The sequence below is a fragment of the Silurus meridionalis genome, chromosome 20 (genome assembly GCF_014805685.1).
Source record: "Silurus meridionalis isolate SWU-2019-XX chromosome 20, ASM1480568v1, whole genome shotgun sequence".
Taxonomy (NCBI): domain Eukaryota; kingdom Metazoa; phylum Chordata; class Actinopteri; order Siluriformes; family Siluridae; genus Silurus; species Silurus meridionalis.
In genome coordinates, this window is record NC_060903.1 from 3,869,372 (window position 1) to 3,892,500 (window position 23,129).

Here is a 23,129-nt window from a genome sequence, read left to right on the forward strand (position 1 = left end):
GTAGAGCTGGTGTAAAAAGGAAAGCAACTTATAGTAGGTAAATGTAAAAGGAAATGTAAAGAAAGTGTACATGTGAGTGTAAATGTAAAAGGAAATGTAAAGAAAGTGTAGAAGGGAGTATAAATGTAAAAGGAAATGTAAAGGAGGTGTAGACGGAAGTGTAAATGTAAAGGAAGTGTAGACGGAAGTGTAAATGTAAAAGGAAATGTAAAGGAAGTGTACATGGGAGTGTGAATGCAAAAGGAAATGTGATGTAAAGGAAGTGTACATGTAAGTGTAAATGTAAAGGAAGTGTAGACGGAAGTGTAGACAGAAGTGTAAATGTAAAGGAGATGTAAAGGAAGTGTAGATGGGAGTGTAAATGTAAAGGAAATGTAAAGGAAGTGTACATGTGAGTGTAAATGTAAAGGAAGTGTAGACAGAAGTGTAGACGGAAGTGTAAATGTAAAAGGAGATGTAAAGGAAGTGTAGACGGGAGTGTAAATGTAAAGGAAGTGTAGACGGAAGTGTAGACAGTAGTGTAGACAGAAGTGTAAATGTAAAAGGAAATGTAAAGGAAGTGTACATTGAAGTGTAAATGTTAAAGAAATGTGACAGAGAAAGTATAAACAGAAATATAAATAGAAAGTGAACATATGAGTGTAAATTATGTAAGTAAACGTGACAATAAACAAGGAATTGTAAATATAAAATGAAATGTGACACGTCTGGGAAGTTTCAGGAGGAAGTGTATCGTGCAGTAGGTGTTAATGGGAGTGTCAGACGTAAAGTGGGTGTAGCGTGTAGATAGAAGTGTACAGAAAAGGAAATCGAAAACGTGGAAGTGTGAGAAGTAGAATGAGTGTAAATGAAAGTGTAAAGCATTAAGCGACGTGTGAGCTGCAGGGGGAAAAGTGTGATTAGGACTGAACGCTAGCGCACTGACGCAGCTTGGCATTTAGCTGCGCACTGAGAGGGCCGGCGGGAGGTAAACAAGATGGCGGCTACCTTGGAGCAGCTGCAGCATTAGGAGCAGAGGAGAGAGGTATAGGACTGCGGTGACAGCACATAGCGGGGGGAAAACGAGCCGGTTCGGGGAATAGATTTGATATTTGCACTTGTTCGTTTCACGGCCCGAGGTGAGACGTTTGCTTGCGGTTCGTTTTGCGGTTTCTCGGGACGTCTCTGTGCTGCATTGACTGCTCGACTAGCGGTTAGCTGATTAGCTTAGCCGTGTGTGGATGTTAGTAAACCCTTAGCTAGCTAGGGGACCAGACTAGCCGAAACTTACTGAAATGGGTTTGGGAGTGAGTTTTGGGTTTGGTGGATATTTTAACCCGATTTTGTAGGTTGGTTTCGGGTTATTGAGCTACCAGTTACCTTGGCTTCACAACAAATCGGTAGGTACAGAGGCGACATGCTAAACATGTGTAAATGAGTTTGAACGTCCACTTAAATGAGGGCCTGCAGATAAAATTGGTCTTGGAAATGTCTTGGACAGCAAAATAATAATTGTGAGAGTAATAATATTTCTGAATGTTTGAAGGAAATGTTGCTGTAGCTGTTGAGTCCCAGTCAAGTTTAAACCTAAAGGATTCAATTACTTTTCACATTTATTTAACTGTGTAATTTCCCTTTTTATTTTTTAGAATTGATTTTATTTTATTTAGTTTCCCCATAAAAGCATGACCATGTCTAATCAGCTTATTTGACTAACCTGCTGTTAATGTTACCTGCTTGTGCCTAACAAGTTGTTTTCAAGTTTACAGATTTCTAGAAAATAATCATAAAAATCATTTTATTCTTTAATTATGTGACCATTTTCCCCATTCATCTGATCGCTTTGTGATGAAAAACAGCGTTTCGAGTATAAGAAGGTGTACTTTTATCCGTTTAGCTGTACATTTGTTGATTTGGGACAAACAGGAGGCAAGTTATATCCTGTTAATTCTTTTAGAAAGTTGACCTTGAATTTCTTTATTTCAAAGTTAAGACTTTAAAGAAATGAACACAAACGGCTTGTCGTGTTGCCGAGAAACCAGAACTTTCATCACCTTAAAGCATCATATTAAGATCTATAGGTTTCCTCTTAAACAACCACACACACACACACACTTTCTTTATTTCTGTAGATCAAGTCTATATGAATGAGGTGTGACTGTAGAAATGATATCATAAAGTATTACACTTTTTTGAGTTGCCGTTATTTGAAAAGGAATAAACGGCGCTATTCATGACGGCTGTGTCCAATTTTGCTTTTCATTACTGATTAGGATTTTTCCATATTTGCAGGTTTCTCGTCTTCGTTGGATGAGATTTGGAGTGCTGTGAGGGGAAAAATCCATCGTAGCAAGATAATCTGGATCTTCATTCTGGATATCAGTGTGAAAATGCATCACTCCAGGATGGACCTCATGCCCTAGTGGATGTTGTTGTCCAGCAGGAAAAACCTTAGTGAGTCCCCAAGACGGGTTTCTTCACGATTTCTGAACTAAGTTGCTTTGTACTGGACATGTTGTCAGAGATGAATAGGTGTCCAGTCATTCCAAATGTAGGCTAGCGCCGGCCTCTGATTGGACAGCGTATACTGAACTCGAAAGGCCAGTGCTCGGTGAAGTCTGACTATCTGCTTTTTTTTGTTTGTTTTGAGCTTTTTTTTTGTTTTGTTTTTTGCACTGGACCTTTTTCCTCATACCCATTCTTGGTTACCCTTGCACTAGTTCTACTCATGTTTACATCGTTGTTTTACCTGAGCCTTCATAAAAGCAGCAGCTTTGTTGCAATCAAGTGTCAGTTCTTTCAAATGCTGTTCTAAAAGGTTTCTCAACTTCCCAGCCAATCAGAATTGGAGATACAGACCACATCTCCTTGTAGCTCTTAGGGCGTGAGCGAGGAAAAGGGAAAGGAAGGTTGCAAGAAAAGATGAGTGTCGGGGAGCTTCAGAACGCGGGCTTCCTGACCGAGAACGAGCTCATGTCCATGGACGCTTTCATCCACCGCATCGACTCCACCGAGGTGATCTACCAGCCGCGGCGCAAGCGCGCCAAGCTCATTGGGAAGTACCTGATGGGAGACCTGCTGGGGGAGGGATCTTACGGCAAGGTGAAGGAGATGCTGGACTCTGAGACTCTGTGTCGGCGAGCTGTGAAGATCCTCAAGAAGAAGAAGCTGAGGAGAATCCCTAATGGAGAGGCCAATGTGAAAAAGTAAGCTGTTGATTGTATTTGATGTGCTTTTTCTCTCTCTCTTTCTTCCTCTTTTTCTCTGGCTCATGTTGCTGCAGTAAAGTTCTTGATGACGGCGAGAAAAAAAAAATCATGTTTCAGCACTCAAGTTGTAACTCTCGGTCGCTGGAGAAGCGTAGCAGGCTGCAAAGTGAACCAAACGTGTGTCTCCATTATTTTCATCCTCATCAAGCAATTTCATCAGGTTCGACTCGTACGAATAGCAACCGAACCCTTCACAGGTATCGCACTGTCTGGTTACAGATGTCCTCTCGTTTAGCGTTTTGGACTCCAGTGTCTAAAACGCTGTATTAAAATGATTGCTTTAACCTTCAGCAGCAGTAAATGGGAATCAATAGCGGAAGCTTCAAAGCTTAAAAAAAACAAAAAAAACATTTAATTATTGCCAAACCCAAAACAAAACTTTTGCTAGTGGGGCGGTTGCTATTTTATTTTAATTTTGTATAATTTATTTTTTATATAAAAGTTAGACGTTGTGGGTACGTCACGTCGTGTACCAGCGAATGTCTCGAAAATAGCCATGTTGTTCTTAGTTACATCGGTTTTAACATGTTGTAAATCTGTTTTTTATTTCCTCTTCCTTCACCATTGTTTTTTGCCAAAACTTAATATTTTTCTCATTTGCCAGCAAATTTGTGACCTGAATGGTCCGGGTGTAAAAAATAAATAGATAATATAAAACAAATTGTTTCTCATACAGTGCTTTGGAACATGTATTATGAAATCCCCCTAGGGTGCCTGGATATGAATCAAAATATGTGACTATATCATGCAAATCTTTAAACTCCTGCACAAACATCAACAGTCCTGTATTAGACACGAGAGTAATCGTTCCTGAAGGTTGTGTCGTATCTATTCGGCTTCAGAATCTTTAGTTTAGAAAGAGGAAGGTATAAATTCTTGTTTAAGCATAAAGGTGTTTTTTAGGGGTCTGTGGTGGTGAAAACAAGCCACAGATGTAGCAGGTAAAGATTCAGCTGGACTACGCTGGAGTTTTTCTTCACGCTTACAAAAAAATGACTCTTTCCCTTTATATCTTCTGACAATGCGGCATCCAACAGAGGCTTCAGAAATTTTTTCCATTTACTTGTTTACACCATAAACTGGCAAATTCCTTCCTGGCCTGCTCACCGATTCAATTTCCTAAAGGTCTTAGCCAAAAACTTTTTATCCCCTAATTCATTTAGAGTGGAGTTTTTCCGAGTTTAATCACAGCATGAGGTTTAATTAAAATGCTGCAGCGTGGAGCCCCGGGTGCTTCTTTAAATAGCGTTGAGGGTTTAGACCTACATCAGAATACTTTAGTGTAGCACGAGATGGATTATCACCAGTGATTAGAAGAGTTCACGTGTATATTGTGTACGATCTTAAGTATATCCGCGTAACGATTTGCTGTAAATTGCCTGTATTTATTAATAGCTGTAAAAGTTCATTGATCCAATCCAGGTGAAAATGTTGCACAGTGAGGACAGAGAAGCCAAAATAAAGATCTAGCCTTATATGGATTGCTGGGATGCCATAGTAGCCTTCCCATTCACAGCAACAATTAGCATTCCTGCTTTCCAGCGGCAGCGTGCCCTGACTGGTGCATGCACACAGGCTCTGGTATTGCATAACAGCCCCTGTTCTCATGGTGGCGTTGGAGGAATGTTGAGGTGGAGTCGAACAGGGCCGAGGTTAGTAGTCTAGAGCCCGGCTTGGAAAGAGTTTAAAAAAAAAAAAAACCACAATTTATTTAGAAATAACTTCGAAACGTCAACATGAGCACTTTACGCCATATCGTCACTTTATATATAATATATAATGACTACGGACCAATTTTCAAATATACACACGAACAATGTAGAGATAAGTGGAGAGTAATAAAGCCAGGCGTGAGAGCAGCTCTGATTTATCGTGCGTATGTTTGTTTAGCTTCTGTAATACACGTGACCGCACGTTTCAGAGCAATTGTAAATGGATAAAAAGTATAATAGAATCCATTATTAGATAATAGACTTCGAGGTGGTCACAGTAACTCCCTCTCATGTCTGGACATAAAGTTGTTGGTTATTTTTCCTCGAACAACACGCCTTGTCATGTTTTGTCGTATTTCTATGTTGTCGTCGAACATGCGTACAGTTACTATAGATTGGACTGTTTAATGCTTTAAACTTCTACATGATGTTATAAAGAGCGCTCTTTTTCAATGTTTACTGCTTGACACATTTCTGATAGATGTTTTATTGATTGGACTTTGCTGATAGACCCATAACGTTCCTGTTTTGTGTGTGTTTTGTGAGTTTGCACCACCACCCTGCTCTTCGTGGCTATTTTTTTCCCATTTGGAAACAAGTCAGTAGTGTGAACTAAAGCTACAGAATAATGTTAATGTCCTCATAAGGTTGGTTTCCATAACAACTCAAGAACAGTTACAGGTTTAAAGCAGAAATGTCTAGTTTTATATTGAAGTAGAGTTACAGAGAGTTATGTGAGAGTATATGCTGAACAGATCACTGTGCAAAATATTACTTATTTATGAAAGAATGAAATTTTGGCCTTGAAGCTCCTGAGTGTCAAAAATCCAAGATGGTATTAAAAAAAAAGGTATTTGAGAAGTTACGTTTGCTAGTTACATGTAGGGTTCAGCTATCAAGTATTCTACCAATTATTTCATTGATTAGTCAAGTAATATGATAAGTATTACTTTTTCTCTTAGCAAAGAGAAATACTAAATACAAAATTACTAAATAAGAAAAAATTTACTTGTTGTTGAGGGGAAAAAAAGAAAATATAACAATCATTTTCAAATGACTTTATAAAGGGTAAATGCACTGTACAGATTTTTTTTATTATTTTATATATTTGTTTGAATTGATCTTAAACCTGGAAACTTTCTGTTGTGTTCTTTGGCCTGAATCTTTTCCTCACCCCCTCGCCGTTTTCTCCTCGTTCATCCGTTTTTCATTCTGTGTTGTATGGAAGCCCGTTTCCGCCACACTTTTTTTTTTTTTTTTTTGCCTAATTAGGATTATTTTGCATCATGCATTACTTTTTTCCCTCATAAACATCCAACATTTCTGGTGCATTCTCCGAAAACCATGTTGAAGTTTAAAGCTGTTGGTGTATGAACGACGCTCCTCTGCTTCATCTGTCTTGTTCCTTCATCTCCAGAGCTGATTGTTAGACAAAGTTCTCTCCAGGGATTGGAGGCTCGATTTGATACCATGCGATTGGTTCTATTAATTGTAGCCCATTTTCATTTTCAATGTGTAAAACCTTGTGGAACTACAGAGAGGGTGACTCTGCCCGGTTGGCAAAAAAATAGTGTTTACATGTCCGGAGCGCTCCCGAGTTTAGCGGGTGGTGCATCAGTAATAATTTTCCATGGGATAACAGTGCTCCGTGTGTAGATAAATGGTCAACAAAGCATTTTTGTATTCGAATTACTGGAGATACTCAAGGAATCGTTCCAGCCCTAGTAACATGTAGTCTTTTGTTTTCTTCTGGCTAGATGCTTCTGTGAACACCAGACCATTGCACTTCTTGTAGTTCTTCCTCAAACTGTTGCCACTAAATTGGAAGCACCAATTGTATAGGATGTTCTTTATATGTTGGAATAAATTTTCCCTTTAATTTAACTGAAAGGACCAAATCTGTTCCAGTATGACAATGTTTTATTATAAAGCAAGCTCTATGAAGACCGAGTTTATTAGAGATTTGAGTGGTGTTCGAGTTAAAGGAGAAGAACTCTAACACCCCCACGGAACACTTTAGGGATTAATTGGAACCCCCGGTCTTCTTGGCCAACATTGATGACTGATCTCACTCCACCTTTCTCTAAAATCAAGTGGAAATCCTTACCAGAAGAGTGGCGCTTAATATAATTGCAAAGACAGAATCAGTGGCGCACTCATGAACTTTACCTCGTGTTAACAATTTTAAATGTTACTGTAAAACCACAGTATCGCTTCAGCTTTGATCCGTGTGTGGATTATTGTTCGCTTCATTTGTATACACCGCTCATTGTGTGCGATTAAACCTGGCTTTTTCTTTCACGTGGCTGAAATCTAAATGTCACTGAAAGTCTTTGAATTCAGTAGCAGAATACAATCGATTACATCTTTTTCTCACCAGAAACCAAATGAACAGTATTTTGAAAATCGTATCAACTCAACTGGAATATAAATGTAGTCGTGTGACCCGTTTACGATCCTCCAGGTGACCGTGTTGAGGAAATAAAGATGTATTGAATCATTTCCTTTCTGTTTGGTTTTCATCAGTCTTTGTTCAAAAAGTGCAACTGTGACGTTCAATGATGTCCATCCCCTTCCTCTTTACCAACACTTTACAGTAAATGGGAGCTTTTTGAGTCAGTACTTGCTCTTTCCGGTAAAAAACGAATTGAGGAAAGATGTTGGTAATTACTTTGTCAGGGAGTGTTAAAGCTGGTCATGGCTCAAGCTCTTAGCTTTTATTTTGTGTCGTCTTTCAATTTGTCAGTGTGTCATGTTTCATTGGTGTTCAAATGGTTGTGAAATGCCCCATAAAAACCATATATTTGATCTTGTGTAACTGTTTATACCTGTTCTGAAATTTAACATCTTGAGATTGCAAGTGTTGATTAATATTGGCATTGATGTGAACAAGTAATCTGAATTAAACTGATCAGAAATTCTCTTTATACAAATGAATCAGCATTTTCTGATTAAATTGGATTTAGGAAACAAACAGGTCTTTGCTGTTGTAATAACCTCCACTCTTTTGGGAAGATGTTCCACTAGATTTTGTGGAGATTTGTTCTTCTTTAACTATAAGGGTGTTCGTACAGTTAGTACAGGTACTGATGCAGGGAAAGGAGGCCTGGGGTGTAGTCAGCGTTCCAGTTCTTCCCAAAGAGCTCTGTAGAAGGACATTCAAATTCTTGAACACCGAATCATTTGAACTATTTCTTCATGGAGCTGGCTTTGTATACAGGGGCATTGTTGAGCTGGAACAGGTTTGAATCTCTTGGTTCAAGCAAAGGAAACTTTTTGTTCTGTCGCATACAAGACGTTCTTCTGGTGTGTACTTTTATTGTATATGACCGAAGGGACAAAGACCGGGCGACTTGATATTGCCGACAAAGTCCGGTGTTTCAATTATTTCATAAAGTGTATATAATTGGTATATCCAGAATTAAATTATCTGATGTCCATCAAAGATTTTAAGCATTGAAGCATCCGATTGAATTTATGTTGTATAACAACCATTGATTTAAAGTGCATCGCATTGCTGTTCGTGAGAAAAATCCTAGCAATATTCTTTTCATTCATTATATGCATGCATACATAAGATTGGTTCTCTGGACATTTAGACTAATGGCATAAAAATGTGAAAGAGCATTTTAATTGTTTTTTTTTTTTGTACTTGCAAATCGAGCTTTTTAATTAATTTTTATTTATATAGCACGTTAAACAACGAACATTGTCTCAAAGCAACTTTACACAGAATGTGGTGATTAAAAATAAATATGTTCTTTAGAAGTGTAAGTTTGTCCCTGATGAACGAGGCGGTGGCGACGGCGGCAAGGAAAAACTCCCCGAGATGGCATAAGGAAGAAACCTTGAGAGGAACCAGATCAAGATTTTCTTTGTATCTCCAGCTTCTATGCAAGTTTCTGAGATTTCAACATTTTTTTTTTGTGTGTTTCAGGGAAATTCAGCTGCTACGAAGACTACAGCATAAAAATGTGATCCAGTTGGTGGATGTGTTGTACAATGAAGAGAAGCAGAAAATATATCCTTTTGTGTATTGTTTATTATTATTATTTTTTTTTTCCGGTAAATTTTTTGCTGACGTGAATGTGTTCATCACTGTTGCACACGTTGCTCTCACTAGTGGTGTTGCTTCTCTCATATTCACACAAAATCTTGCCGGCGGTATAAAAAGCACTCGTTTGTGGTGTTGAAGTTGATTAATAGCTTGCAGCATGGTGCAAAATGGGCTTATTGAATGTTCTAGAAATGATGTTTGGTGTTGGGTAATGCATGCGCTGTGTTTGTGTATTAATATGTTTGATCTCATCCCTAAGCAGAGATGTTTGCTGCTGTATCTCATTTGATTGATTTTGCATAAAAAACCCATTGCTGAAATTATTTCAAGAAAACAAATTAAATAGGATAAAAAAAAAAAACATAGCTTTATAATTTACACATGTGCTACATGTGCAGTAATTTTGTTTAGACAAATACACCAATCATCTGTGTTCACGTGTCACTCGTGCATTACAGGGTTTAAAAATACCTACATTTTCTTTGCGTTTTTTTTTTTTTTTCCCCAGGGTTTTTGTGGGGTCTTAAAAGTCTTTATTTTCTGATGTCCATGTAGCACCAACGCTTTTGTTTATTAAAATGCTCACGCAGCACTTTAGAATGTTTTTTTGTTTTTGTTTTTCTACGTGGTGTTGTACTTCTTCTTTCGCTTGTCCAGCTCTAATTCACTGTATTACAACTACAATCAGCTTTTTGTTCCTGGCACAAATCTCTTTTTAGGATTGTACCACAAATGTAAATACAGATTTTATTTTAGCTATCGCGAAGTGCAAGTTTAACCATACTTGACTTAAAAAAAATGTATTTAGGGCTTGGTTAATTTGTTTATTATTGTTTTATTTTTTTATCTTAAATCTGACTTTGTAAAACCTGCAGCAAGCCTGATTTACGGCATTTAGCAGACGTCCTTATTTATACCATCTTACAATTATCTCATTTATACAGTTAAAAGGTTGTGGGTTAAAGGCAGCTAAGTGTTGCTGGGATTTGACAATGGCTATAATGTTCCTATTGTCATTTTTATCACAATACTTTTTGCTCAATCAACTGTTTCTGTTTACTCTCCGATCTATTAATAGAATGCTATTAATTAGCCAAACACTGATTTTCAATTTAAATAATCATGAACTTAAAACCGTTTTAACTATTAAAAAATATTTGTGCAAAAAAAGTCCAGGGATGTTGTGGCAAGTTCGAGTCAGGAGTTCCTTCCATCATTTATTCCTCTCTAAATGTTCTGCTTGCTGTTGCTGAGATTTATGTTCGTGCTAAATAGATACCACCAAGCAGCAATCCAAAAAATCAAAAGGAACGACTGATTTTGCAAAATGTTAAGTAAAAAATCATATATTTGACTTTGAAATGTAGTGAAGTTAAAGTCTCTCCAAATAGAAATAATTCAGTAAAATACAGACACATGAAAAAGCTACTTAAGTACAGAAATTAATTACACCACTGGAATCGGAGTTGTGTTTAAATGAAAAAATGGTTTTTTTTTGTGCACGTTGATATTGTAGTAAATTAAAAAGGCATTTAAAATCAGCTGTGCAGTGAATTAGTTTTATTTTTTAATCAGGTGGATTAGTTGCCATGTTCTTGAATAGCTACACAATTAAAAAGTAATAAACCACTCAGGACTTTATTACAGCACGTTTAATACGCAGTCAGATCCCTTGCACAATTTCAGGATGTCGTACCTTCCAGAGTGAAACAGAGGGATCTGCGGTTTCAGACAGTAATAGCCTTTTACTGCCGGAGAACTCGCTGAAACGTGCATTTACTTAAATCTAATTAGTTGATGATTAAGTAAAAGGCCTGTAATTTATAACTCTTATGACCAGCAGTGGGTTATTTTTATCCAGGCGCTAACTTGAAGGAGGCGGCAGACGCCTTGTCCAATTCTTACCTCAAAACCTCATACAGAATGTGACATGTCATGATGTAGCAGTGTGAGCGGAAAATATTTGATGTTCTAATATGATGCACAATTATTATTATTATTTTATTAATTTTTTTCCCAGTTCAAATGTTTTTTTTCCTTGACCGTTCCCGTACGTATATGGTAATGGAGTACTGCGTTTGCGGCATGCAGGAAATGTTGGATAGTGTTCCTCAGAAAAGGTTTCCAGTATTTCAAGCTCACGGGTGAGAATCCCCGTTTCTTCCAGATAATTCAGCTAACCATTGTTTCAGGACAATGTTAGTGTCTCGCCATTCGTCTGACACGTTCATGTAACCCCCTCCCCCTCCCAGGTACTTTTGCCAACTTTTGGACGGCCTTGAATATTTGCACAGCCAAGGAATCGTTCACAAAGACATTAAACCAGGGAATTTGCTGCTGACCACAGACGGCGCTTTAAAGATCTCTGACTTGGGTGTAGCCGAGGTGAGAAACTGTTTGCTTTATTTTTAATAATAAAAGCAGGTGGAAATGCTTGGAACCACGAACAGCACATTTCAGTGAGTGGAAACGGCTTGTAGGGTTTAATATGCATAAAGTGTGCGATATATTCGCTTATGAATCTTCAAATGGTGTTGCACTTAATGTCCTCCTCAGTTAACCTGCTCACCAGTGCAAATTTTTTGGGGGAATTAAAAAAAAAAAAAACAGTGCAGTGTATAAGTTTTAACCTTCACAGTGCTAGTACCAGTTCTAGCTTATATCTGAAGACTAGTCCAGCTTCCTATCTATATTATCTGTATAGAAGGTCAATTAGAGATCGGTTTAACATTGTCCGGAAGAGGAGCTGCGTGCGGGGTGTGTGTGTGTGTGTGTGTGTGTGTGTGTGGCTACAGTTAAAGTGAGACGCCGCATTGTGCAGCGGTTACGTCCCAAAAATAGACTGTTATTTTGGGTTACTTTGCCAGTGAAACTTCAGTTAAACATGATGTAAAATTCTTTATTTTCACAAGGTTAATCATGAAGGGCAAAGTGGTGGTTGTTATTCTTAAATATAAAAAGAGAAGGTCTTCAGAGGACACCTAGGTTTGTTCTGTGACCAAATAAATGCAACCGCCACTGTTATTTAAATAAATTGTCCAAACCCCTATTACTCGAGCATCTTTTTAACCCACTAAATTTACACCGTGAGTTGCGTCATATACATATGAGAGTCACTAACAAGTGTGACCTTTGAGTCACCGAGCCAAATGATGGTTACAGCCCCAGAAGCTTAAGAGCTGACATTTGACCAAACGTGTGTGTGTGTGACCAGCAGAGTGTACATTTACTGCTAATTGCAGTCTACACTCCCAAAACCCCTTTGAAATTCCTTAACGCTAGGATGAGTCATTTCCATCTAAGCATTTGCTACTGCGTCATTGACATCGAGACATTTGCATTTGTTACATCTCGAAGCTGAATGCATGCTTATGTGTGATCTCTGACCTCCCGCTCTAGGCTCTCCACCCATTTGCGGAGGACGACACGTGTCGAACAAGTCAAGGCTCGCCTGCTTTTCAGCCGCCCGAGATCGCCAATGGCTTGGACACCTTTTCAGGGTTTAAAGTGGACATCTGGTCTGCGGGGGTCACACTGTGAGTGACGTAAACACACAGGGTCAGGCAGCTGCTATTGATAGTCAGGAACTGTTATTAACCCTAGATGAACATGACATTGTATTACTGCAAAGACACGACACAAAAATCTGCTAATTCTAATATAACCGCATCATCATTATGAGCATTCGGTGTGTGAAGTAAGAATTGTGTTGGCTTTACATGCACTTACCCACATGCACTCGAACACTCGTGTGAAGCCTGTACAAAAACAACTCGAATAACCATCCAGTTTCAATAATTCAGCAGTGCTGTGTAGAGATTATCAAATAGGTGACTTGTTTTTTAACGAATGGTCGACAATCTAAATATAAATAAATCTAATATAAAGATTTACACATAAAGAATACGGTCCACTTAGATGAGTCTGTAGCACCAATTGTTTTATACTTTTTTTTTTTTTTTTTTCCTCTTTACAGATACAACATAACAACAAGCCTGTATCCGTTTGAGGGGGATAACATCTACAAACTTTTCGAGAACATTGGAAAGGGAGATTACACTATTCCAGAGGAGTGTGGGCCGCTGCTTACAGACCTGTTAAAAGGTATAGTGTTGATTTTTGAGCCTTTTTGTCGCAGTGAGGAGGCTTTAAAGCAGGGGTCCTTAAAGTTCTTCTCTGAGGGACACATTTTTTTTCTTTCTTTAATAGGGGACCGGTCGGTCTGTAACAGAAAATCACATGGGTCGTAGTGAAGAACGGTTTTATTGTGATTTCAGTGTATTTTATTTTTTATAGCCTCCTAATGCTATGTGGTGCGTCAGTAATAATGGTCCGTGGGAAACGCAGTGCTCAGTGTTTAGTTAAATGGACTAAAATAATTTTTGTAATGGAATTGTTATTCGAGGAGTCGTTACAGCCCTTTTTCTTTTTTTACATATATTTTTATATAATGAATTATTAAATAATACTCAATTAATTATTTTAAATATATTATATAGCACTCTCCCTGCTGCTCGTGGTATCACCGATTCGCCTCTAGAGGACGCTCTTCATAATGACAGCCGACCGGAAGTTAGAAAAACTCTCTGTATGAACTTTTGTGTTCCAGAAATCAACTATCGGGGCCTCGTCCTCTATTAATAACTAAGAGAAATTTTAGTTTGAAAGTGAACCTTTTTATTATAAAATACAGATATAATATCAGAAACATTTATTTAAAATTACATTTACAAAATACTTCTCTGGCATTGTTCAGAGGGATGTTACAGGCCGTACTGACCCCTTCTAGGCAGCGTTGCTTTATGTGCTGCAGTTCATTGATTTGGACAGTAGATGGCGCTCTGGCCTCACATCTGAATGAGTATTTTTTTTTTCTTCCTCTCTGAGTCATAAGTGAGCCTGTATGAATTCCCAAGGTATGTTTTCATTTCTGGCTGATGTTTGGCTCTGAGGAGAGGGAGTTTCAATACTGGAATCTGGAATCACGTCCGATTGGATGCTCATATATGAAATGATTTCAACTTTGAAAAGGGCATCGCTTATAAATGCTGCCGTTTCTCAGTCATACTCTATAACATTCATCCATTTGTCTCTTTTACATTTTTATCCCCCGTTTTAATTGTTCTGTGTGTTAACTCTAAACAGATTTTTCTCACAGTTCTATAGAAAAGTGTCGTCTTGATGTCCTTTACCCCCTCTTTTTGATTTCTCACTGTTTCTCTCTCGATCACTGTCTGCTCTTCTGTGTGTGTGTGTGTGTGTGTGTCTGTCTCTCCATATCTCTCTCTCTCTCCACCTGTCTCTTCATATATATTCATATTTCACATTTTATATATAATATTTCTCTCTCTCTCTGTCTTTGTTTTTTGTACCTCCCTCACATCAGTAGTTATATTTTGGTAGCAAACACAGTCTACTTTTACATGTTCTGACCTTTTTTAATTTAGGGCAGCTCTGTCCAGTGTTTTCTTTCTTTTCCTCTGTTCATTGTGTCATCACTTGTTACTGTCTAACATTCACATACCCACCCACTATGCATTTGTGGAAAGCTCTGACTTCTGCCCTTGAGGCTGGTCACTCGCTGCAGAGGCTCATCATTCATCTAATGAATCAGTCTGCATTTATTACATTCCTCTTGCATGTAAAGTTGGTATGTGAAATTCTCTCACTCTTTTTTTTTTTTTTTCCACTTGCTTTTTGTTTTTGTTTTTTTATGCAGGAATGCTTGAATACGATCCTGTAAAGAGATTCTCAATACAGCAAATTAGGCAACACAAGTAAGTCAATCCGAAAAATGTAATGAGTTTTCTGAATCAGTTTCTTGTAATAAATTTTAAACATCTACAAGATGTAACATTTTTTTTTATTTTTATGAAATTAGAATGCATACTGATTGAACTTTTTAAATGTTGATATTTAAAAGTTTCTGTGTAATAACTTGCTGTCTTTCAGCAAATTGTTATGAATTATGAAAGCTAGACATAATATCTAAATATTATGTTTAGCTTTCATAATTCATAACAATTAAAATTCTATGGGACATTTGAAATACACTTTCCACAATTGTTTTTAAATGTAAATCCTTTATATCGGTTCACTTTTTTTATTTAATACATAATAGGTTTATTATACACAGCATCTATAAATTAATCTTTCTGCTTTTATCTTGAATAGTAAATGAAGCAAGCGCAACATCGTACAGCGCAACATCGATGCACTGAAAAACGAACGTTAATTTACAGGATTTAATTAGAACAGAATATACACTTAGAGAATATTTAAGAAGTTTTTAAATATTGAAATCCCTGCCACCAAGATGTTCTTGTGTCGGGTTACGGCTCATGGAAAGTGAAACGGTTGGATTTATTCCAAATTTCTTTATTTTCACTTTTTTTTTTTTCTTTTTCAGCATTATCCTAATGGGCTGTTTATTAACTTGTTGATGGTGGATAGTTCTAAGTAAAATCAGACATTAAGAACCCCTAATATAACCAAAATGGCAGGACCCATGTTTCATAACACCTTTCACAACACGCACACTTTTTAAACAAGGAAAGTGCATTTAGGAGACTAAATTCTACAAATCACTGACACTGGAGACTCCTTCCCTAAACATTTCCTTACTGCACATTCATTTCTGCACATTTTTAATCCTAGTTTTATGCAGATATGTGTATTTTCTGCCTTACAGGTCCTTTGAACAAGCTGTTGCTATAGAAACTAATTTATTAAAATGAGCACATTGATATTAACCTGCGACCTGAAGAATCTTTTTCAAGCTGCTTTTCACCCTTTCTGACCAATCGGGTTTTAAACCTCAGAATTAGACATAGATTTAATAATCATTAAACATAAGTCTGCAGCACTGTGGAACACATAAGAAGGTGCTAGAAAAGTCTTTCTGGAAGAAACTGATTTACAAGTCAGTCATTTACGGAGGACAGGAATCTATTGTTTTTTTTTTTCCTGTCGTTAGCGTTTCAGGAGCCGACTTTGATTTGATTCCTGAAGAGCACTTAAACACTCGTAAAGATCCGTTTGAAGTAGACTGGTGTGTGTTCATGCATTCTGGTAGACTAGCAGAGGACTGAAAAATACTGTTTGAGATTAGATTACGTGCGAGCAGAGCAGGCCTACTGTGACGCCATTCATTTTTGTGCAGGAACGAGAGCCGAAGCAGAATCCGGGGAGGAGAGTTTCTTACGCAATGCTTTATTCAGAATAAAAGAGAAGAGTGGGAGAGTGTCAGAATAAAGAAAATGGGTCAAGATTAAACGAGGGGAGATGTAAGTTTGGAAAATAGGTGAAATGTGGGATTGCGATGGAGCAAAGGAGTATGAGGTAGGTGTTGAAAAATATAAAAAAGTGGGAGAGAAAACAGGAGTCAGGTTCTGAAAATGAGGCGTTTGATGAGGGAGAATGAGGAGAAAAGGCGGCTCAGCGCACTGCTCCCAATGAGTTTATGAGCTGTGATTTCCATGATTGTTAATAACAGCCTTCATGTTCTGCAGTGCTGATTGACCTTCAAACATCTTTTAACAGAAGTGAGCGAGTAAGTGAAGGAGCTAGGGGACAGAGATGAACAGTATGAAAGAGGTAGAGAATAAATAGAGATAGACGAACAAAAGGAGTGGGAAAAAAAGTCTTAGGCCTGAAATTGCTGCTGACTTTAATAAAAAAAAATAATAATGGATGGTGAGGTCTTAACTATGTATAATCAAGAACACGTCACAAACGGCAAATTATTTAATGCTACTAATTATTTTAACACATTTCTAAGAGGTCTGTTTTAATGTTGGGGAAATCAGTCAATATGTATGAAGTTGGATTAAACCACAGTATGCATTTCTTTTTTTTTTTATTTTTTTTTTTTTTTTATTTAACAAATAGCTATATGGTCACACATTATTTATTCTTTTTAACGTGCCACTAAAACGCTAAGATTATGAGAAAGTTGTGGCAATACGAGAACTAAGTGGAAATTACGAGAATAAAGACGTAGGCGCACCGGTGTATCTTTCTCTTGTAAAACTCGTCTTCTCTTATATTAGCACGCAGATGTACCCACCGATATCTTTGGAGTCGACCACTGAGTCGCCATTTCAGACTGCACAAAAGAGCCAGTTTGTGTCTGATATCGATGGTTACATCTCCTTTCTGTTTAAAGAAGATATGTTGTTTCTCAAGAGAAAGAGACACCTTCACGTAAGTGCTTCAGCCGGCGCGGATACAATTTTATTCTCTTATTGCTACGACTTTGTTCTCATAAACTTGTGAGCAATAGTTTCGAATTTGGCCAAAAACAAAATTCTGCACGTGTAACTGTCTTTTCCAATGAAGTCTTTGACCAAAGTAATCATTCCTCATAGTCTTCCAGTACGAACAAATTGTCTGTATGTGAGATAATCAGTGGCTGAACTGAGAATCTCTAATGGGGCACCTAAGGCTTAGGAATGCTGATTGCAGCCCTCGTTAGAGCATCTCAACTTTGTCCTTCAGAACCATGTCCAAATACGGACTGTTCTTTTCTACTCGGAGACTAAGAAGAAGGGATAATGTTTGTCAAAGGCAGGCAGACATGAGGCAGGTAATCAAGGGTTGAGTTGAGAACCTCAAATGACTTTCTCCTGGGAATGCTGATTACTGTTTCATACAAAAATCTGAAAATCCTTCAATTTTCCTTCCCAGGATACAGGAAGGTCCTCGTGTTAATCAGTTCTCTTGTTTGTATCTAGTTGGGTGAGGAAGAAACACCCACCATCGGAAGACCCCGTGCCTATCCCACCCAGCGCTGAGACCCGGGACACTTCAAGGAGCATGACAGTGGTGCCCTACTTGGAGGATCTTCATGGTTATGGTGAGGAGGAAGAGGATGACGAGATGTTTGACGGTGAGGATGAGATCATCTATACTCAGGATTTCACAGTGCCAGGTAAACGCGCGCGCGCACACACACGCACAATGTCTGAGTTGAGTTATTTGTCATTGGTTACTACTATCTGACTCATATTCCTACTTGGCTAATTTTCTACAGGTCAAGTGGAAGAGGAAGAAGAGGAGGTGGAAGAAGAGTGCTCTGCCGAACGGAGCCACGCCGCAATGAAGCCGGTTTGCGTGAACGGGACGGAACCGGCTGCACTGAAACCCAAATCGGATCGGCGCTCCAGCTCTTCATCCAACCCCTCCCGCAAGGGCGTGTCCACAGCCAGCAAGATCCGCAAACTCTCTACCTGCAAACAGCAATGACCACCCCCTCCATCTCTGCCCCGCCCACCTGCCTCTCTCTCTTTCTGTACAGGTGAGCGCAGAAAGGGGACATTGCACTTTGACCTGCATCATTTTGTTTTATCGGTTATAAAAAAAAAAAAAAAAAATCATCGGAATAAAAAATTATTTTTGTGCTTGTTCGTTTGCTTTTTCGTTTGTGTAATAAACACGCCGAAGCGTCTGCTGCAGCAGAGGAAATTTAAGTGAGATGCAAAGCAGTTAATGTGCATGCGTCCATTTAAAAGTTTCATTTAATTGAAAAAGTTAGCGGAGTATCAGGAATTAGTGCTTCTATTGTCTGAAATGACTTAAAGGATCATTAGAGGTGTTGGTTAGCCAATTTTCTCAGCTGCCATTAACTCACTGGATTACTCTGTTTATCTGACAGTTAAATACGGTTACTATAAGATTGAAGAGGAAAGAAATCGGATTATAGGGTAGTCTGGAAAATGGGCGCTTTTGTTAACCCAAAAGACAAAAGGTGTTCAGTGGAACTCCGGTGTACGAGATTAATATGTTCCTGAAAACCGCTCGTGTTCCCATATGCTCGTACTTGCATGTTAATTTTCCCATAAGAATGAATGTAAAAGCGATGGAATCCGTTCCCAGACCTCATTCAATCGCTTATTTCAGCCCTTAAAAAAAAATACAAAAACGTTTTATACCTAATTTAACACAAATATACTTGTAACAAAGTAAACTTAAAAAGTAATAAATTCTAAACAAAGAAATGAATCTTTTTTTTTTGTTTTTTATAATTGTCTGCAATATGGCATGTCCAGTTCAACAGTAAGTACAAAGATCTCACCACGTTCGTGCTTTTCTTTAGATCAATTGGTATTCTTTTTAACAGCCTTCTTTCCAGTACCCATGATGCAAAATTTATAGTGAAATATAGTTTATAATTCATAGTGAGCATGAAGCGTAGGGACGGAGGTGACGAGCAGAACGTGTGACTGGAACCAAACGTGTCAAAAGAAATGCTCGTCTTCCCGAAATATGCTTCTACTCCTACAAAGAAACCTCTCGTACTACAGGGCACTCGTACACAGGGGGTTCCACTCTATAATAAAAATACAAATTAATAAAGGGGGGAGGTTCTTACTCTAGCAGCTCAGTGTATGCACCGGTGGGCCCATTATAGCAGGGGTGGGAAAAGATTTTTGGCTTTAGGGCCACCCTGGGTTTTTTTAATTTGACATTCAGGCCAGTAGCAGATTTTTTTATTTTATTAATAAATTAAGAGAGTGCTGAGGATGGAGCCACCAGGAAGGAGGAAAAGAGGAAAGCCAAGGAGGAGGTTTATGGATGTGGTGAGGGAAGACATGCAGGTGGTTGGGTTGAAAGAGGCAGATGTAGAGGACAGGGGGGTATGGAGACGGATGATCCGCTGTGGTGACCCCTAATGGGAGAAGCCAAAAGAAGAAGAATTTTGAAACCCAGTAGCTAAAGAACTGATTTAATTTCAGTGAAAGTGTTTTTTTGCCAGCACATCAAAGAATGGTCATTTTAGTGACTCGGGTCTTTGAAGCTCATTCAACAAAAATAACTCATTTTTTTATTTATTTTGTCATTTAGATCGTTACGTTCCTTTGATCAGAAATATTACATTTTTAATAAGCAGTTTCCCCAACACGTCGACATACGCCAATTTTGACATGAAAACTGACAATGCAGCCAATAAGAAAAATTATTATAAACATGAGTAGCTTCCCCTCTCATCTTCTGTCACGTGAATCCCATAATTTTGTAACAGTAACAACTCGAACCAGAGGATTAATGAGATGAACTACACCATTCTGTTTCCTGTGTAGTGCACTGCATAGCGTATATGGGAATCACGTGATAAAAGACCAGACAAGTTGGACTATGTACAGGAAACAGAATTGAGTTCAACTCTTGACTCTTTTAGTCCGAGTTGTTGGTAGGAAATTAACGAATCACTCGTTCTTTTGAGTCACATTAAAGACTTATTCGAAATTAACGAATCGTTCGTCAACGACTCGTCGCTAGTGTCCCTTTAGTTGCGTCAATTCTCAGGACAAATCTCATGGTTTCGCCTGTTAAGTGAGATCCGTCTTGTGCTTTGATGTTCACCCTGAACATTTGGTGCTTAACTCTTAAAAAGAAGTTTGTCAGGAAAAATAAGTCGCTGATTTGGTAATTGGCTGTCAAATTCGGAGGAGTAACTGCCCTTTCTTGCGTCGACTGCTTGCTAGTGTCGTTCGCATGCTCGGTGGAAAAATAGCGGCTGATATTTTATTATTTTTAAAACGTGAAACATATACAGCCTTTTGGAAAAAAATATATCTGACTGTTCAATCCGTATCGGCAAAACTTCTGCACTCAGTGTTGACTTTTCTTCAATCCATTCATTGTTAAAGTAGGACTCAGGACTCTGATGCTTTAGGTAGCGTGTGGAGTGCGCCATCTAGTGGAATCGACTGAAATGCACGGTATTGCAAGAAAAAGTGAGTAAATGAATGCGGTTAGTAGGACAAATTTGTAAATACTCAACAGCACAGATTAAACAGCCCAAAAAGGATTATGTGGTCTGAGGGACCCCCCAACCCTTAATAACTTAGATTCATTTTTAACAAGGCTTTTCAGATTAGGTGAGAAAACTCATCAGCTTGCTGGTGTGCAAGTGGTGAATGAGCACTCGCCTGTTCACGCTGCCTGTTCTTTCTCATAAAGCTAGCCTATTGCTATTGAGCAGCTAACATGAATGCCTCTGCATCTATACTTGTGTATACTGATAAGCCAGCAAAACGAGCGAGAGCTGAAGCAAGCATATGGGGTATTAAAAATTCCCAAAATGGCCCAAAAAAAACCAAAACGATTGGGGGGAGGTTTGGAGAGTGTGTTTGTGTGTGTCTGTGAGAGAGTGTGTGTCACTCAGGCTTAAATGAGAAGCAGAGTGTGTCATGCCGACCCTCACATTGACAAGCTACAGCAGTGCGTCGTGATGACTCACTCCCTCTCTTCATACTTCACCCTCCTCCTTTTTCCCTCCATCCCTCCCTCTTATTCTCATCTTTTGTTTTGTGTCATATCTCCTTCCATCTGTCAATTCAGCCTCGCCCCTCCCGTCTTTCCCCGGGGTTCCTCCTTTAGGATGGGGGATGGATGGAGGGGATGACGGTGATGTTCTGATGCCACACACACACACACACACTCACTGCAGAGAGGCAGAGTATTAACACTTTACACGTTTTCTGATGATGACTCAGACCCCTCACTTGGTGATAAACAGTGCTGGGAGTGGGAGTGAGAGAAAGAGGACAAAGGCATGGATTTATCGCAATGAGTCCTGCTTCTCAAAAGGGAGGCTAAATATAATGTTTAAAAACACTTTCATGTTGATGCACCGTACCGAGGTGACCGGTTTGGAGCAGTTTTCCGAGCAGCATATAAAAAAAAATTCTAAAAATGAACACTGGATGAATTTTATTTTATTTATTTATTTTTGTTGTTTTTATTGCATTATTCATAATTTGAAGAAATTATAATAACCAGTGCATAATTGTTTTAGTGCCATTTATCACAATTTAATAAATGCACGAATTTCATACCACGCTGTCTATTAAGCCACGATTAATCATGGGCTTCAATGCTTATGTAAATCTGTCCCATGATCCACTGCTTGGATAGATGCCTTGTCATTAGCCAATGTGTCAATGAAAACTGCTGCACCATGCCAGAGCTTTTTTTTTTTTTTTTTTTTGGGTCAGTGACGTTACAGAGGGGGGAAAAAAGAATCCAGAAGTCATTCACATTTATTTGTGTTTTTTTTTTTTTTTTTTTTATTTATTTTTTGGTGTGTTTGTGAAATTTCGTCCCCATGCTGAAGGAACGTGTAACTTTTAAATATAACTTCAGTGTTTTTAATGCTATATAACAAAATATTGTGTTTTAAACCTTTGGTAAGTGTCCTGGTGAATTATCCCACAGGGTTTCTGCAGGGTCTTTAAAAAAAATCTAGTGTCAACTTTTTTACATTTTTTTAATTTTATTTTTTTTAGCTAGTGCAAAAAGGTTTGCTGTATTACAACTACAAATGAGCCCAACATGCAACAGCCAATCAGCTTTGTGTTTTTTTTGGAGTGATTCTCTTTCAGATTGTGCCACAGATGTAAAAAAAAAAAAAAAATAGGATCTTATATTTCAGCTTTAGGAAACTGTTCAGCGATACTTGGCTTTGGGGGAAAAAAGGAAATAAAAAATTTTTTTAAACAGTTTTAGGGACAATTTGCTAACAACAAAGGTCGTAATTTTCATTCTGAATGGTCTTTGTGAAACCTGCAGAAACCCTGTCAAGGAATGAATGTGTCGGCTGTACGTCAGGACCCAAACTGTGTCATTAATCAATTGTCTCTGTGTACAGGTTTGTTATTTTCCCCCCATCCTCTGTTTTGGATTCTCAGCCATGAAAACATACCACAGTTGCTGACACACACTTCACCATGGACTATGAACCCTAACGGAAAAGATGGCAGGAAGTGTGGATTATATGACACTTTTCGAGGTCTTTCCCTGGAAACGACTGACTGAATTTGGGATGCTGTATAAGGGAGGAAACTCCCCCCCCCCACCACCACCACCACCCACCGACCCCAAATATTTTCCTTTCACTCTGTTTCTCACTCGCTGTCTCTCTAAAGCTTTCTTAAATTAATTCTGTTGAACTCGCTCCCGCCTGGTCTCTCCGTGAGGCTTCTTCCATTCATTTTGCTGAACTCATGACACTTTCTCTTTCTCTCTCCTTCGCTGTCCCTCTCTTGCTTTATCTTATATCTTTCTCCATCTCTTGCTGTGGAACCCAAAGGCGTTCCCCCACCCCCA

The 23,129-nt window shown here is 38.4% G+C and overlaps 1 protein-coding gene across 4 annotated transcripts in view; it reads left to right on the top strand.

Annotated features, from left to right (window-relative positions):
• Positions 1-756: 756 nt before the first annotated feature.
• stk11 (serine/threonine kinase 11) overlaps positions 757-23,129 on the top strand; it is a 22,698-nt gene continuing 325 nt past the window's right edge. The window contains exons 1-11 of one of the 4 annotated variants that reach the window (XR_006928826.1): positions 757-1,379; positions 2,272-3,185; positions 8,898-8,981; positions 11,072-11,161; positions 11,270-11,402; positions 12,417-12,553; positions 12,994-13,121; positions 14,737-14,794; positions 17,753-17,949; positions 18,052-18,315; positions 22,672-23,129. The exon at positions 22,672-23,129 is cut by the window's right edge and continues 325 nt beyond it. Coding sequence is in view for 1 of the 4 variants with exons in the window: in XM_046876637.1 (XP_046732593.1) it covers positions 2,902-3,185; positions 8,898-8,981; positions 11,072-11,161; positions 11,270-11,402; positions 12,417-12,553; positions 12,994-13,121; positions 14,737-14,794; positions 17,753-17,949; positions 18,052-18,263 (1,323 nt within the window). In the remaining 3 variants the exon portion in view is untranslated. Of the gene's footprint in view, positions 1,380-2,271; positions 3,186-8,897; positions 8,982-11,071; positions 11,162-11,269; positions 11,403-12,416; positions 12,554-12,993; positions 13,122-14,736; positions 14,795-17,752; positions 17,950-18,051; positions 18,419-22,671 lie in introns of those variants that run through there. The other 3 variants (XR_006928828.1, XR_006928827.1, XM_046876637.1) reach the window with 3 other exon arrangements.